Raw genomic sequence first — 14,742 nt, forward strand, 5'->3', positions numbered from 1 at the left:
TTCTATAGTCACAGAGCAATGTTGCAATGTTTTAATGCTCAATTTCTAGAATTCAGTTGTAAAACGTCCAGGCCAGCTGGTATCTAGGAACTGAAAATAATGGAAGATTTATTGCAAAAATAACATGGCTATTGCACACATGTATTATTGGTATTATATAATTCCAACTAAAATCACACAATCATAATTTGTATTCTCTGCTATAAAATAAAGCTTGAGTAAAAAAAATCAGAAGACCATAACATATGCAATGCCTACATGTCTGTATCCCATTTTAACGTGTTAGGAAGGAACTTAAACAATGAAAGCAAAATAAGCATTAATGTAACATTAATTAACAACTTAGTTAAAATAACAGTACCTGCTTCATTGATTGCAGCATTGTGCATGTGTCAAATGCTTTGCTTCCATTTAATAATGACTGTTCATCTAGTGTTAAAAGTTGTTCTCTATATTGGCAAACTTCCAACACCACAGCATCTGGTTGCACTTCCTGGATAATCTAGAAAAAAAACACTCATCATATCAGTTCAACAAACTCTGAAACATTGTGTTATATAGATTCAGACTTGGAGTCAATCACAGCGATATCATTCAAATAAATTTTTAATTGAAACTTACAATGAAATGTTAGACTATATTTATCACTTTCTTGGTACCATTTGGTCCCCATTTATTAATAGATTTTCAGAAGTTTAGATTCTTGCTTGAAAGATTCTCTCGGATTCTGTTCAGAACTCTTCACCAAACTTTACAGCATTTAATGACAAAATCATTAATCTAAGGGTGGAACTTTAGTATTTCCTTGCGGCCTGAAGTAGAAAGGATGGTTTTTGCACATGAGCTCCTCCAATACTTTTGGAAAGAATAAGAAAGCACTTGCTAAGTTGGGGTCATATCTAATGCATGCAAACACTTACACAATGCTAAACAATTTAACAGTCCATTACCTGTCGGGGTCAGAGACCAACATCAATCACTGTATTGAAAACATATAAAACAAAATTGTACACTTTAATGATATTTGAGGTAGGCAAGTCCTTTAAACTTATGTGTCAAAGGGCTTTTGACTCCACAGTAGGCTTCCCCCAAGATTCACAAACTGACTTACCCATATCTTCAGGAACCTGAACACCTTAAATACCAATGCTATGGAAAATTGGATTTAAATTGCAGCCTCAAGTCACCAGAAGGGGTGATCACTGCTGGGACTGCACCCAGTCTCTATTGAGGATCATTGTTGGAGCCCAGGGGAGAGGTGAGTTGGGCTTAATTCCACAACACCAGGAGAGAAAGGCCTAGTGAAGGGAATGAGGATATGGGGGGGACTTAATGGTCCAAGATGGGGAAGGGAAAATATAGAGCAGCCAGACATTTGGAGGGATCCCTGATGAGCGCAGAGTGCCTGTAAAGGAGATACCTGCCCTTCTCTGCCTACACACACAGGAGTACAACAGGGCTCCAACCAGCCAATCTCCTCTTCCAACCTCATGAAAAAATTACAACAGGGCATAAAAGATCCATGAGTCCATTAATTAGCCTCAATTAGATGAAGGGGTGGTAGGCTGCCAAACACCATTCCCTCTTGAATAAAATTGCAGTGTAGTTGGCTGGGAGGGTGGCACCTCCTGGGAATGGCTGTCACGGCATCATGCGGAATTTTTCAACTCCCTTCCCCTCCTTACCCAGTCTGTCCACCAACCATCCCAATGGGAGTGTAAATTCAGCTCTAAATATTGCAGCTGATTTTGGATTTTCCTCAGATCTTTTGGAAGTGTATTCATCTGTACTGTAAAGCACATTCAACCAGTAGTGTCAGAATGTTTTAACTAGGTCTTCCCAACCTAATCAAATTGTGTTTGTTGCAATTCATGAGCAGAAGTTACCGTTACATCTTCACTCATGTAGGGGACAGCAAAGTAACAACGTTCCTGGAAACTTCCACCCACTTGTCAAAAAGTTAAAATAGTATCATTCAAAAAATAACCCAATGAGATTTTATTTTGTCCAAGATAATGTACTATCATAGAAACATGCTTTCTAAATGAAATTCTGTTTTTTATTTTGCTTTTAATTGGTTTATTTTAAATGTGTTTATCTGTACCATGCAGTACCTTCAACCAGCAGTGGCAGAAAAACTTCACTCAGGCCTTAACAATTCCAACAAGTTAACTTCATGAGTGCAACAAGTTCAATGGGATCCATGCACAATAGAACCATGTGGTACAGCTGCCTGAAGCCCTTACTTCAAAAACCATAACTAATGAGTGAATTTATTTTATAAGGATTTAATTCAGGAACCATTGGTCTCCATTATATGTGTTTGTTTTTCTAATAATGCTTAGAGAGAATTTGTTGTTAATATTAGTTTTACATGTAATACTTTTCTTTGTTGTAAAAGTTGAAGGCAGGAAATACTTCACAGAATATTAGATCATATGAAAAATATGTGTTTGTTGCAGTTTATGAATAGATGTTACCTTTGCATCTTCACTGATGCAGAGGAGCAGCAGACCAGTATTTTAAATTCACCACAGAATTTCTCTATGTCATTTTCATTTTACCTGTTGTACATCTTTGATGCTTTGCTTACTGAAGTGAGTTGTGCCAACCAGGTAGACTTTGCAGCCATCTTCAGTGACAAGCTCACTTATATTGCTTTTCATTTCTGGGTTCTTCTGACGCTTTGCAATCTTTGACATCAGAGTCATAGTCATTTCTTCGTAAGCTGAAGGTAAATATATTGCAAATAACTTAACAATTTCAAATATATGGGAGACTTATACAATACTTGCTCTATAACAGAAATAATAAATGAATTTGATTATTTATTAATGTTTTATCAGCAAAATAGAAATATGCTTCAAAATGAAAAGTCCTCAATAATCAATTTAAAATTCTAAATTATGAACAAGTATGATTAACAAATAATATATCATGGTCTACAATAAGACAATTCTCTTTGAAACAGTTATGAAAGAAGCAAAATTTAAGATTGGGATAGCTCTGAGGTTAGTTAGGACTTCATCTGTACATTGATGGTATCAAAGGGGAAGTCAACCAATGCAAAACAGATCTATAGGAGGCGAGGTACAAGACACTACATAATTAATGTTATAAAAGGGGATTAATCTTGATGAAAAGGATGTCAGACAAATGTTCTATTAATTATTTATAAACATTTAGTCTAACAACGTGAATCGCTGCATGAATGCATCAGATCACTTGTACACAACATAATCATAATGGAAACAGATGTATTAATGTATTGATACTTTCATTCGGGCTCTCTCTTTTACCCCCTTTGCTGTTTCACCAACTCTCCATCTCTATCACCTTTCCCATTCAGCCTGAACGAACAGCTTCCACACACTTTACAAAATAATGATTGGTCCTTTAATTTTTTTTAAACTGTTTTAATTAAAGCTAACAATGAATTAAAGAAAGCATTTTAAGCGATGCCCAGAAATATTGCAAAAAGGGATAAATACTTCTGAAAGTGGGACTCATGGATAATTCATTCAAAATGTGAATTTTCAAAATAGAAAGTGGCAAAGTTAACTGTGAATTATGAGTGTATTTAATTAAATGCTCCACTATTCTCCAAAGAGTTTAAGTTGCACATGATACAGATTGTGTTTTGTTCTATTATGACAAAGAAAATGTAATTAAATTTATTTCAGCTTGTGGAATTTAATCAGGGATTATATGAATGCAAAAGTATAAATTAAACAAAGCCTATCTTTCTTTTTGTTGAAGAAAGCTCTCAAGACTCGGACCTTGCGAACTGATTAGTTTATTGCACGATATATCATGGGGAATTCACCATCCTAACTGTGGCTCGATGTTATTCCGAAATACATCAGGATACTACAGGACTATATAGAGAAAGCAGATAGGAGCTGATTGTTAATTATACAGTTTGGCATGCTTACAAGTTGGTACTAAATTAGGTTAGTCATTAAGTTCAAAACTAAAGCACTATTATGCATTCTACAAGTGGACAGATCAAATGATATCACCACCTGCTCTAGTTACACAGATTGCTAATACTAAGCAGAGATATCCCTAATTGGCTGAATGACTGTGAAGAGGCAATAACCAGAGACGGAATGGGGACTAATTGGAAAGTCTATGTCAGCTTGACTGGTTCTACAGCCTGCGCTGATCATTCAGCAAAGGGAGGAGACACTATCTTGAGAAGGAAGTTAAGGACAACCTTTCACATTACCTCATAGTAAGGAATGCATAGCCAGCAAAGTTCTGGCTGGGGACACAAAATGGAACTTTCAGCCGAATCAGGAAAATGGCTTCCAGGAAAATAATGTTAACTTTTCCCCAACACTTTTCCACAAGACCTACACCAAATCTTTCCCCAACTTCCTCTTCTCTAAGGAGCAGACGTCCACCCTATATAGTATATCCATACAACTGAAGCCCCTCGTTCTGAGAACCAATTTCGTAAATCTTTTCTGCATCCTTTGTCTATTCTTCACATCGTTCCCAAACTGTAATGCCCTGAATGGACACAATTCTCTTGTTGAACTCAAACCATTGTTTTAAAACAAATTCTTCTTTATTGTACTCAATGTCTCTATTGATAAAGGGCAATTTCCTGTTTGGCCTTTTAACCGCTTTGTCAATCTGCTCTTCACTTACAACAATCTGTATATATATGTGTTCAAGTCACTCTATTTTATCAACTCCTTTATATTTGTGCCTTTTATTTTGCATTGTCACTTTCATTCCTCCTATCAGGATTCATCACATCAAATTTCACCATATTAATTTTCATCTGCCACCGTGTCGTCCCATTCCACCAACTTGTCCATATCTGTTTGAAATCTATCACGATCCTCTTCATAGTTCACAATTCCATGATTTGTGTCATCTGCAAGTTTTGAAATTGTGCCCTGTGCAACCAACTGTTGGTCAGAAATATGTTACAAGAAAAAAAGTGATACTAATACCAGTCCCTCTACATTTATATAGAACTCACATATACTCGACCAATCAAATTTCAGCATCTTTCCAACAAGCGCCTGTAAAAGCAGATACATTTATATTAATATTAAATAACTACTCCCACATATCAATCATTAATAGCACCAAACCTCATTTAACTAGTCAATCAGTACGACTGACAGTACTTAGACTCATGATATCAAATTCCACAATTTTGCCAGAAAAATGAAATGTAATGTCACAACCAGGGAAACTAAGTATCTGGAATGGGAATGAACAAGGCAAGCAATTGTGTATATATTTAATCAATCAAATTGAAAGATTCTTAAATGAGCATCATAAGATCTGAACAAGGAAATATAAGATAGAAAAGTGAATTCACTATCAAAGCAGTACAGAAACAGAAATAGTAAGAGGAAAAGTTAAGATTAGCTAAAGAAACAGAGAAAAAGATTGAAAGAAATAAAAATGTTGAGATTTTTAAAAATCTCTAAACAATGACTAAAAGTGCTGAAGGAATGAGAGCTTAAACTTGTACTTTCTAGACCTTCCTGGGACACCAGGAAGTTGACTGTCAGGAATTAACAATAATCATATTGTTAAAGAATATTTAGAATTGAAATGACTTACCTTATTGTAGAAGGATTATTTTATATCTGCTATGCAAGTACAGGAACTTTATGCTGCTGAAAACATTTCAATAGGGAGCCAGAAAAATGATATTTTCACAAACACCAGAGTTATTCATCTCGAATACAGAAACTTTGTATTTTCACATTTGCTTTCACATCTGCACTGAACTGAAAGCTGATGCGGCATTTGAACTTAAATATCAACAAGGGCTACTAACTCACTGATATTTTGAAAGTAATTTGTCCTCACTTATGCCCTTAAACAGAAAACTTTAAGACACTTTAAAAGAATTTTGAAAAGACATAATAATTTCAAGTCTAAGTGGCCTGTTAATGAGAAGATAAGTGGTAACCACTTACAGCCAACCTCTTAAGCTCTGAAAGTGACCATTGTGCCTATGTTCTTTCTCCACTGCGTTGCAAATGTTTCCACTTCAGGTATTTATTCAATTCCCTTTACAAAGTTATTATTAAGTCCATTGCCACCACCATTTCAGGCAGTGCATTTCAGATTATAAAATCTTGGGCCTGAATTCTCCTCTCCTGATTTTAAGTCAACTCACATTGGGAGACCCAAAGTGGAGGCACTGTAATTTCATTCTTACCAGCTGATTCCCAGCAGACACTGACTTCCTCAGGGTTTGAAGTATAGCTACTTGCACTCCAGTAAAGGGATAACAGGTTTACAATTTCAATGGTTGCTGCAAATTCCATTTACCCTGGCAGTGGAGCTATCACGGTGGCGGGGGGGGGGGTTTCTGAAGACTGAGGGTACCATGTCTAGTAAGCCGATACATAAACCCTGGAGAAGTCTACTGAAGAATTGGAAATGTTTTGACAGTTCAGCTTAAAAGGTTTTGCTAGCTTTGAATGTCTTTGTAGAATGTCATGATTTAGCTATGTTTTCAACAAAGTGATTGATCATTGGAATTTGCCCTTAAAAGGAAAATGACCAATACAATGATCAGCAATGTGTAAGTGTTCACATGTTAGACTGCTTTATCTGGATATGGTTGACTTCTGTATTCAACATGTGATTTTGTCATCATCTGGAAACTGTGTTTTGAGTATTATAATGATTAAAGTCCAAGGATCTTTTCAAGCTTTGAGAAAAACTGAACAATTGCCAAACTTCTCAGATAGAAACTCCACTGAGCATTGGAAAAATCAGTGCAGATGGACTGAACTTCTGTAGGTTTTTTTTTATTCAACTTCATAGCAATTGCATTATGAATGTACCTAACTCCGATAATGGATATAGCACAGAGTTACTTACATGGCTGTGAGAGGATTGTTTATTTGATTGAAAGTTTTATAAGTAGTTAATAGAATTAAATGTTTCGAAGTGGCTTTCGAATGGCTATTTGTATGCTTTCACAGATTAATGAGCATGTGAGAAAAGATTACTTTTTCAAGAAGGTTTCAGTGGCTACATGTTTTGATTAATAATTGTATGAGCTTTTAGGAGGGATGATATTTCAAAAGAGGAAAAATTGCTGGGTGTCTTGAAACGGTTAAAAGTGGATAAATCCCCAGGATTTGATCAGGTGTACCCGAGAACTCTGTAGGAAGCTAGTGAAGTGATTGCTGGGCCTCTTGCAGAGATATTTGTATCATCGATAGTCACAGGTTCCTAGCTTGATGACAAAAATGGATTCTTTTAAATGTTTGAGAGATATGGGCTACAGTGAGATAAGTGGCACAATCACTCGAGAAGCTCTGCAAGGCCTATCTCAACATCAGAAGCATTGTGTTGTAACTCTTATGCATATATTTGGCACTAAGGATAAATTCTTGCTAGGTAGCAGAAATCTATCAATTAAAAGGATTATAGCTTGTTAATAGAGTTTGAAGCATAATGTTGGGACAATTGAGATCTATTGCCTTCAATGCTGATATTATGTGAGACCTCCTGGATATTCTTTGGTTCCAGTCACTTAAAGTGAGCTTGAGCAGCAGTTGCAATTCAATGTTATGAAGATAACAAAAAGATAAAACTGAAGGCCCCTTATCTGAATGCATGAAGCATTCATAATAAAGTAAAGAAATTGATAGTGCACATGGAAGTAAATAAATAGGATCTGATAACCTGTCATGGTTGTAGGATGACAAGGATTGGGTCTCAAGATTGAGGGGTATATTACATTCAAGAAAAGTAGGAGGTTAGGTAAGGGTCAAGGGGCAGCATATTGATCAAGGAAGGAATTTTTGCAATAGTTAGAGATGATCTTGCTTCAAGAAATCAGGCTGTACTATCAATTTGGATAGAGACGAATGGTAAGAAATCACTAGTGTGAGTGGCTTACATGCCTCCAATTAGTAACCACAATGTCAGGCAAAATATACAAGAAGAAACGTTGGGTTCTTGTGATAAGGGGATGGTAAGATTCCTGGATGACTTTAATGTGTATATAAACTGGAAAAATCAGATCAGCAGTAGTAGCCTGGATGAGAAGTTCAAAAAATGCTTTTGAGATTGTTTCCAAGAGTAACATTTCTGAGAATTTTGGAACCGACCTGAGAGCAAGATGTATTAGATTTGGTATTGTGCATTGAGATAGGATTAATTAAAGACCTTACACTGAAGGGAACTCTACATAGCAACGAATACAGCTTGATTGAATTTTACATCCATTTTGAAAGGGAGAACATTGGGTCTCAGACTATTATTTTAACCCTAAATGAGGACAAAGTGCGGATTTGAAAACTGAACTAGCTGAAATAATTGGGCATTTAAGGTAAAAGGAAAAAATCGACAGAGGTAGACATTTAAGGGAACATTTCAGAATACACAAAATAAGGGAGGACGCACCATTCAAGGTTAACTGAAGAATTTAGGGAAACCATCAAATGTAAAAGAACATATAAGTAGAGAAAGATGAATGGTACATAGGATGATTGATAAAGAATGGTAGAAAATGACTGAAAGGTTAATTACGAGGAACAAATTGGAGCATGAGAGGAAACCAGCTAAAAATATTTTTAAAATTTTGTCAGAGTTTCCACAGGCATTTAAAAAAGATAAAGGTAAGTAGATTGAAGATTGATCTTCTCGAAAGTAAGAATGTGATTCAAAAAAAGACAATAAGGAGGTGGTGCATTAAGTGAACATATATTTTGTTATTGTCTACACTGGCGAGGATACAAAAACATTCCAGTAATAGCTGTAAATCAGAATGTGGAAATTTAGCAAAATTACAATCACAATGAAAGTGATACTAATGAACCTGATGGAGCTGTAGCCAGGTAAATCCCCAGGGCCAGATGGACTTCTTCCTCAGGTGGTAAATGAGGTAGTAGATCTGTGGGTGTTAAATTTCCAAAATTCCCTCTATTCTGGAGATTCCATCGGACTGGAAAATAGCAAACATAACCCCTCTTTTTAAGATGGGAGGGAGGCAGAAAGCAAGGAATTATTAGCTGTTTAGGTTGACATTTGTTGTGGAGAAGATGTCAGAAAAAAAAATATTCAAAAGATTATAGCTGCACACTTAGAAAAACTCAAGGTAATCAGGAAGAGTCAACCTGGTTTCAGCAAAGGGAAATCATGTTTAATTAATTTATTGGAATTCTTTAAAGGAGTAATATGTACTGTGGATAATGTGCCTGCAGGAGTATTGTGTTTGGATATCCACAAGTGATAAAGTTATTGCGGAAAATAAAAGCTCATGGTCTGGAAGATAATTGACTTTCATGCATAGAAGATTAGCTGGCTAACAGAAAACAGGGAGTATGCATATATGGATCTTTGCCTGGTTGGCAGGATGTAGCAAATGGAATCCCACAAGGATCTGTCATACATCTCTTTTTCTTTTCAATTTAGATCAGTGACCCAGATGAGGGGAATGAAGGCTATGATAGCTAAATTCAAGAACAGAAGAAGAAACAAGACATGAAAGTATGTCTTAGAACATTCCAGACAGATATAGATAGGTGAATAAGTGAGTGAGCAAAAACTCTGGTAGATGGAGCATAACTTATTAAAATGTGAAGTTTTTTTTCACTTTGGCAGGAAGAATAAAGAAAAACAGAATGTTACGTGAATGGAATACAATTGTGGAGCTCCTAATGCATGAGTCACAAAAAGTTAGCATGCAGATACAGCACTTAATCAGAAATGTTACGGCAATGTTATCCTTTAGTATGAGAAGAATTGAACATATAAAAGCAAAGATGTTGTGCTTCAATTATGCAGGGCATTGCGTCTCAATTACTGTGTATCGTTTTGGTCTTTGTATTTAAGGAAAGGTGTAAATTTGGAGGTGAGTCAGATGATGTTTACTAGATTGAAACCTAGAATGAGCATTTTTTTTAATGAGAAAATGTTGGAGAGATTGATCTTGATTCCACTGGAGTTTAGAATAGTGAAGAGTAATTTGATTGAAGTTTTTAAGATCCTGAATAGTCTTGACCAGGTAAATGTAGAAACAACATTTTCTATTTATGGGTTAGTCAAGAACTAGAGGGCACTGTTTTAAAATTAAGGATGGGCCTTTAGAAGAGTTATGAGGAGAATTTATTTCTGAGGGTTGTGTGACTTTGGAACTCTGTATCAGAAGCAGTGGAGACAGGGTTATTGCAGATTTTTAAGATAGATATGGACAGATTTTTGTTAGTCGGGGAATCAAGAGTTATCGGAGGTAAGTAGGAATTCAGAATTTGAAACACAAACAGATCTGCCATTGCAATGTTAATAACCTTCCATTGCAGTACAAACTCATCATAAGCAATAATCCACAAGACCCACATTGTGATCTAGTTGAACTTCAAAGTCAGTTAAAATTATGCAGAATTCTCAGTAGTTCTTTAAAACAAAACCTACTCCGAATTCAAGAGCTTTATCAGTTTTGAGAAAAAGACGAAGTTTAAAAATTAATCTGTGGGAACTCGTAGTCTTAATACTCATTGAACTGCTTAACACATAAACAGACTACAGCAATAATATAAAACAAAGCAGAACAAAGAACTACGAATACTGGAGAGCTGAAACAAAAACTGAAAGTGCTGGAGAGACTCAGCAGGTTTTCCAACATCTATGAGGAGAAAGCAGAGTTAAAGTTTCAAGTCCAGCACCTCTTCATCAGAAGCAACTGTTGATGTTCTGATGAAGTGTCACTGGCCTCGAAACTTTAACTTTGCTTTCGCCCCAAACAGGTTGCCAGATCTGCTGAATTTCTCCAACAATTTCTGTTGTTTACAAGATAATGTCCCATGTAAACAAATCTGTTAAATGAAGCTTGGCTGTCTGGTGTTGATATTTTCCTGTGCGAAGCAGCATGAGTCATATTTTCATTTAAATAATTTAAACCTCTACCCTTTTATATGCACCGCCCTGCTGCAGCTAGAAGATTCGGTTGACTAGATCAAGGCTCTAACATTGCTGATTTTGTTTTGCTATCTATGAGGAGAATAGCAACTCCACACTTTCCCCTTAATTTACACTCCTTTCATTTGTAGAGAAGCTGTCCTTGCATGTTTTGGTCTCTGACTGAACGCAAATGAGAAATGAACAGGATCTACTCCACTCAATTTGTGGAAGAAAAGTTCAATAATCCATTGTGCTTCACCATTTACATAATTTAGAATGTAAACCTCATAATTAAACACAAAATGTCTGCTTTGTTACAGTAAGCATTTAATAGTGAATTAAAATATATTCAAAGACAATGAACAGAAAATCAAGAATTTGCCAGCCTGTAAAAATAGATATTATAATATGGACAGAAAGAAAAGTAGGAAAAAAAGGGAAATAGAGTAAGTAAAATATTCAGAAAATATAATTAAAAAATACGTAAAGGATGGTGCAGGGACAGACTTGAATTGAGAATAATACTCCTGTGATAAACCAGCGGATTTCAAATTCAAGCTCTTATACTTTGGTAACTACATGATTCATTCGTAAAAGTTTCAATCCTGAAAAGTTTGTTAAAAAGATAAATGTTACTCACCATTGTCTTATCCTGAAAAATAGCAAATAAACGGAGCAACAAGTGATCCCTCTGTGACTCTGTACAAAGTGAAACTAAACAAAACGTCCCTTTAAATTTATTGCTTTTGCAGCTCCCTCAAACTTTCTTTCACTTTCAATATTTCCTACAGTACTTCCTTTCCAATGCATCTAACTAATCATTGGTTGGTTTGTTGTTTACTTAGTCTGTATATTGTTTCCTCAAGTTCCTATTGTGAAATTGTTCCCTACCAATTATTTACAAAATGCAGGAATTATTTTTAAGGCAGTTTGGATCCAATTTATTTTTCTTGTGAGCAAAATCCATCATGATGCAAATAGATCTATTGAAGATATTGTTCACATTAGTCTTCCACAACATTATGTTAATAAGGCCAGTGTTTCATAACTATATGGGGAGGTTTCCATGATTATTCTGTATAAGTAGCTTTATTTTCCATTTTTCGGTGAGTTTTTATTAGTTTAGTAACAACAAAATTGAAATTCTGTACCCTCTTTTTCTGTTAAACGTACAGGGGTTGGGAGGTCATGGTGGAGCTGCACAGGACATTGGTTAGGCCACTTTTGGAATACTGTGTGCAATTCTATCAGAAGGATGTTGTGAAACTTGAAAGGGTTCAGAAAAGAATTACAAGGATGTTACCAAGGTTGGAGGATTTGAACTATGGGGAGAAGTTGAATAGGCTGTGGCTGTTTTCTCTGGAGCGTCACAGGCTGAGGGGTGACCTTATAGAGGTTTACAAAATTATGAGGGGCATGGATAGGGTAAATAGGCAAAGTCTTTTCCCTGGGGTTGGGGAGTCCAGAACTAGAAGGCATAGGTTTAGGGTGAGAGGAGAAAGATATAAAAGAGACCTACGGGGCAACTTTTTCACACAGAGGTGGTACATGTATGGAATGAGCTGCCAGAGGAAGTGGTGGAGGCTAGCTGGATGGGTATATGAATAGGAAGGGTTTGGAGGGATATGGACCGGGTGCTGGCAAGTGGGACTAGATTAGGTTGGGATATCTGGTCGACATGGATAAGTTGGACCAAAGGGTCTGTTTCCGTGCTGTACATCTCTATGACTCTATGACATGTTAACAAAGGTATCCCATCATCTTTCATTCCTAACTGTCAAGCTGAAGTAATCGTTTAAGTGATTTACAAATGAAGCATTAGTGATGTGAGAAAAAACTTTCACATGCAACGAATAATTAAAGTATGGAATGCACTATCTGAAAATGTGGTGGAGGCATGTTCAGTTGAGGCATTCAAGAGCTCATTGTGTGATCATTTAGATAGAAATGGTGTGCTAGGATGTGGGAAAATCCAGGGCATTGGGACTAGGTATTATAATTGGTGCAGGCATAATGGACCAAATGACCTCTTTCTGTGCCATAACAATTCTGTGACTCTGGGGTGGCATGCTGGCTCAGTGGTTACACTTCTGCCTCACAGCAACAGGGACCTGGGTTCAATTCCACCCTCAGCCAACTGTCTGTGTGGAGTTTGCACATTCTCCCCATTTCTGCATGGGTTTCCTCCAGATGCTCTGGTTTCTTCCCACAGTCCAAAGATGTGCAGGTTAGGTGGATTCCCATAGTGTCCAGGAAAATGCTGGATTACAGAGATGGGGTAGGTCTGGGTGGGATGGTCTTTGGAGGGTCGATATGGCCTTCTTCCACATTGTAGGATCCTATGATTTCTATGAATATCTTAGCTGACCTTAAAAGTCTCCACACAAATCACAAAGACAAACTAAAATTTCATAGCTGATTCCCTCTCACTTGAACTGTGGTGTTCATCAATATACTCATACTCAAGGTAGGAGCAAATTACAACAGATGCAGGAATCTAGAACTGAAAACAAAATATGTTGGAAATCATAATGGGTCAGGTGGCATCCGTGGAGAAATAGCAAGCAAACATTTCTCTGATGAGTCTTCATCAGAGCTGACTTGAAGTGTGGAGGGGGCAGTATTCATGCAATAGTATCGGGGCGGGGCCGGGGGGGGGGGGGGGGGGTGCTGGGGGAGAGAGGGTGCTGATCGTGCAGTTTAAGTGTTCAGCATTGCTCTTATGCTCAATGGTGTCTTCCATAGGTGAGGAGGTGAGCAAAGATGATGGTTCAAGCTATTAGTAATCATATAGTATTGAAAATCTCACTATATTTGTGTGACATGGCTTGTGCAGCACATATCAGAATAGTAGGCTTCCCTATGTCAATGGTCAATGTGAGGTATTTCATGGCAATTCATGTCAGGGTCCTCCATGTCCCACTGTATTCAGGATTATGCTAAACCATCATTGTGAGTGATGCAACTGCTGGCTGCTCACATTGCTACGTAACTGATCTATTTCTGATTATCCCAAACCCAAATGTCATGCATGTGAAATAGCAACAAATCAAATTTAATGAGATTGCAGATGTACCAATATGCATTTAACAACTGAGAATGAAACTAAGTTAATAAAAAAAGCCTACCAATGAAAAATAAACAAACCGTAGCTGATGGTAAATAACAAATCCTTACTTTTTCAGTTATTGCCTTCGATTCTCAGTGAATTGAAGAACTGACTATCGAAAGAACAATTTAGAAAATTTAACAATTCCAAGATATAATGTTGACAATAAAATTATTAAATTTACAAGTTAACAGCATTTCATGTGTTTGAAATACTTTTTAAAATGGTTCCTTTAGAATCTTGATCTTCTTTAAAAAGTCTAGAACCATTTTTTTGACATACTTTATAACCAAATTCTCATCTTCACACACAACATATTTGGGCTATGTACAAGCTAAAATATTCAATCAGATTTATTTGCAGGTTTTATGTTGACAGAGTCCAAATAAAAAAATTGTACAACATTCTACTGCACAGTAATGACAAAAATAGTTTGATATACCATTTTATAATGATTTCTTTGATCTGAGAGTCAGCATGACTTTGGATGAAAGAGGTTTGGTTCTTTGAAAATTCCAGGTTGAGATAATTCAGGCCATTTATATTACTTTCAATTTACTCAGAGAAGTTGGATGCAGTTGTCAGAGTTTATTGTCCCAATTTGTGATATATAGCTTGGGACATTTTTCATGTTATGGAACAGAATTACAAATTCATTGAAATGCTGACCAGAGAAATTCTTATGAGTACATTTACAAGATTACTACACATAGTAACTATAGCACACT

General features: G+C 36.4%; 1 protein-coding gene across 1 annotated transcript in view; it reads right to left on the bottom strand.

The window, feature by feature from the left end:
• LOC122561707 (traB domain-containing protein-like) overlaps positions 1–11,652 on the bottom strand; it is a 28,024-nt gene extending 16,372 nt beyond the window's left edge. The window contains exons 1-4 of the mRNA XM_043713739.1: positions 11,546–11,652; positions 5,000–5,042; positions 2,565–2,728; positions 362–502 (exon numbers count right to left, since the gene is read on the bottom strand). Of these exons, the coding sequence (XP_043569674.1) occupies positions 362–502; positions 2,565–2,728; positions 5,000–5,042; positions 11,546–11,548 (351 nt within the window). The 5' untranslated portion in view covers positions 11,549–11,652. The remainder of the gene's footprint in view (positions 1–361; positions 503–2,564; positions 2,729–4,999; positions 5,043–11,545) is intronic.
• Positions 11,653–14,742: the final 3,090 nt, after the last annotated feature.

The sequence above is a fragment of the Chiloscyllium plagiosum genome, chromosome 23, assembly GCF_004010195.1.
Source record: "Chiloscyllium plagiosum isolate BGI_BamShark_2017 chromosome 23, ASM401019v2, whole genome shotgun sequence".
Taxonomy (NCBI): Eukaryota; Metazoa; Chordata; class Chondrichthyes; order Orectolobiformes; family Hemiscylliidae; genus Chiloscyllium; species Chiloscyllium plagiosum.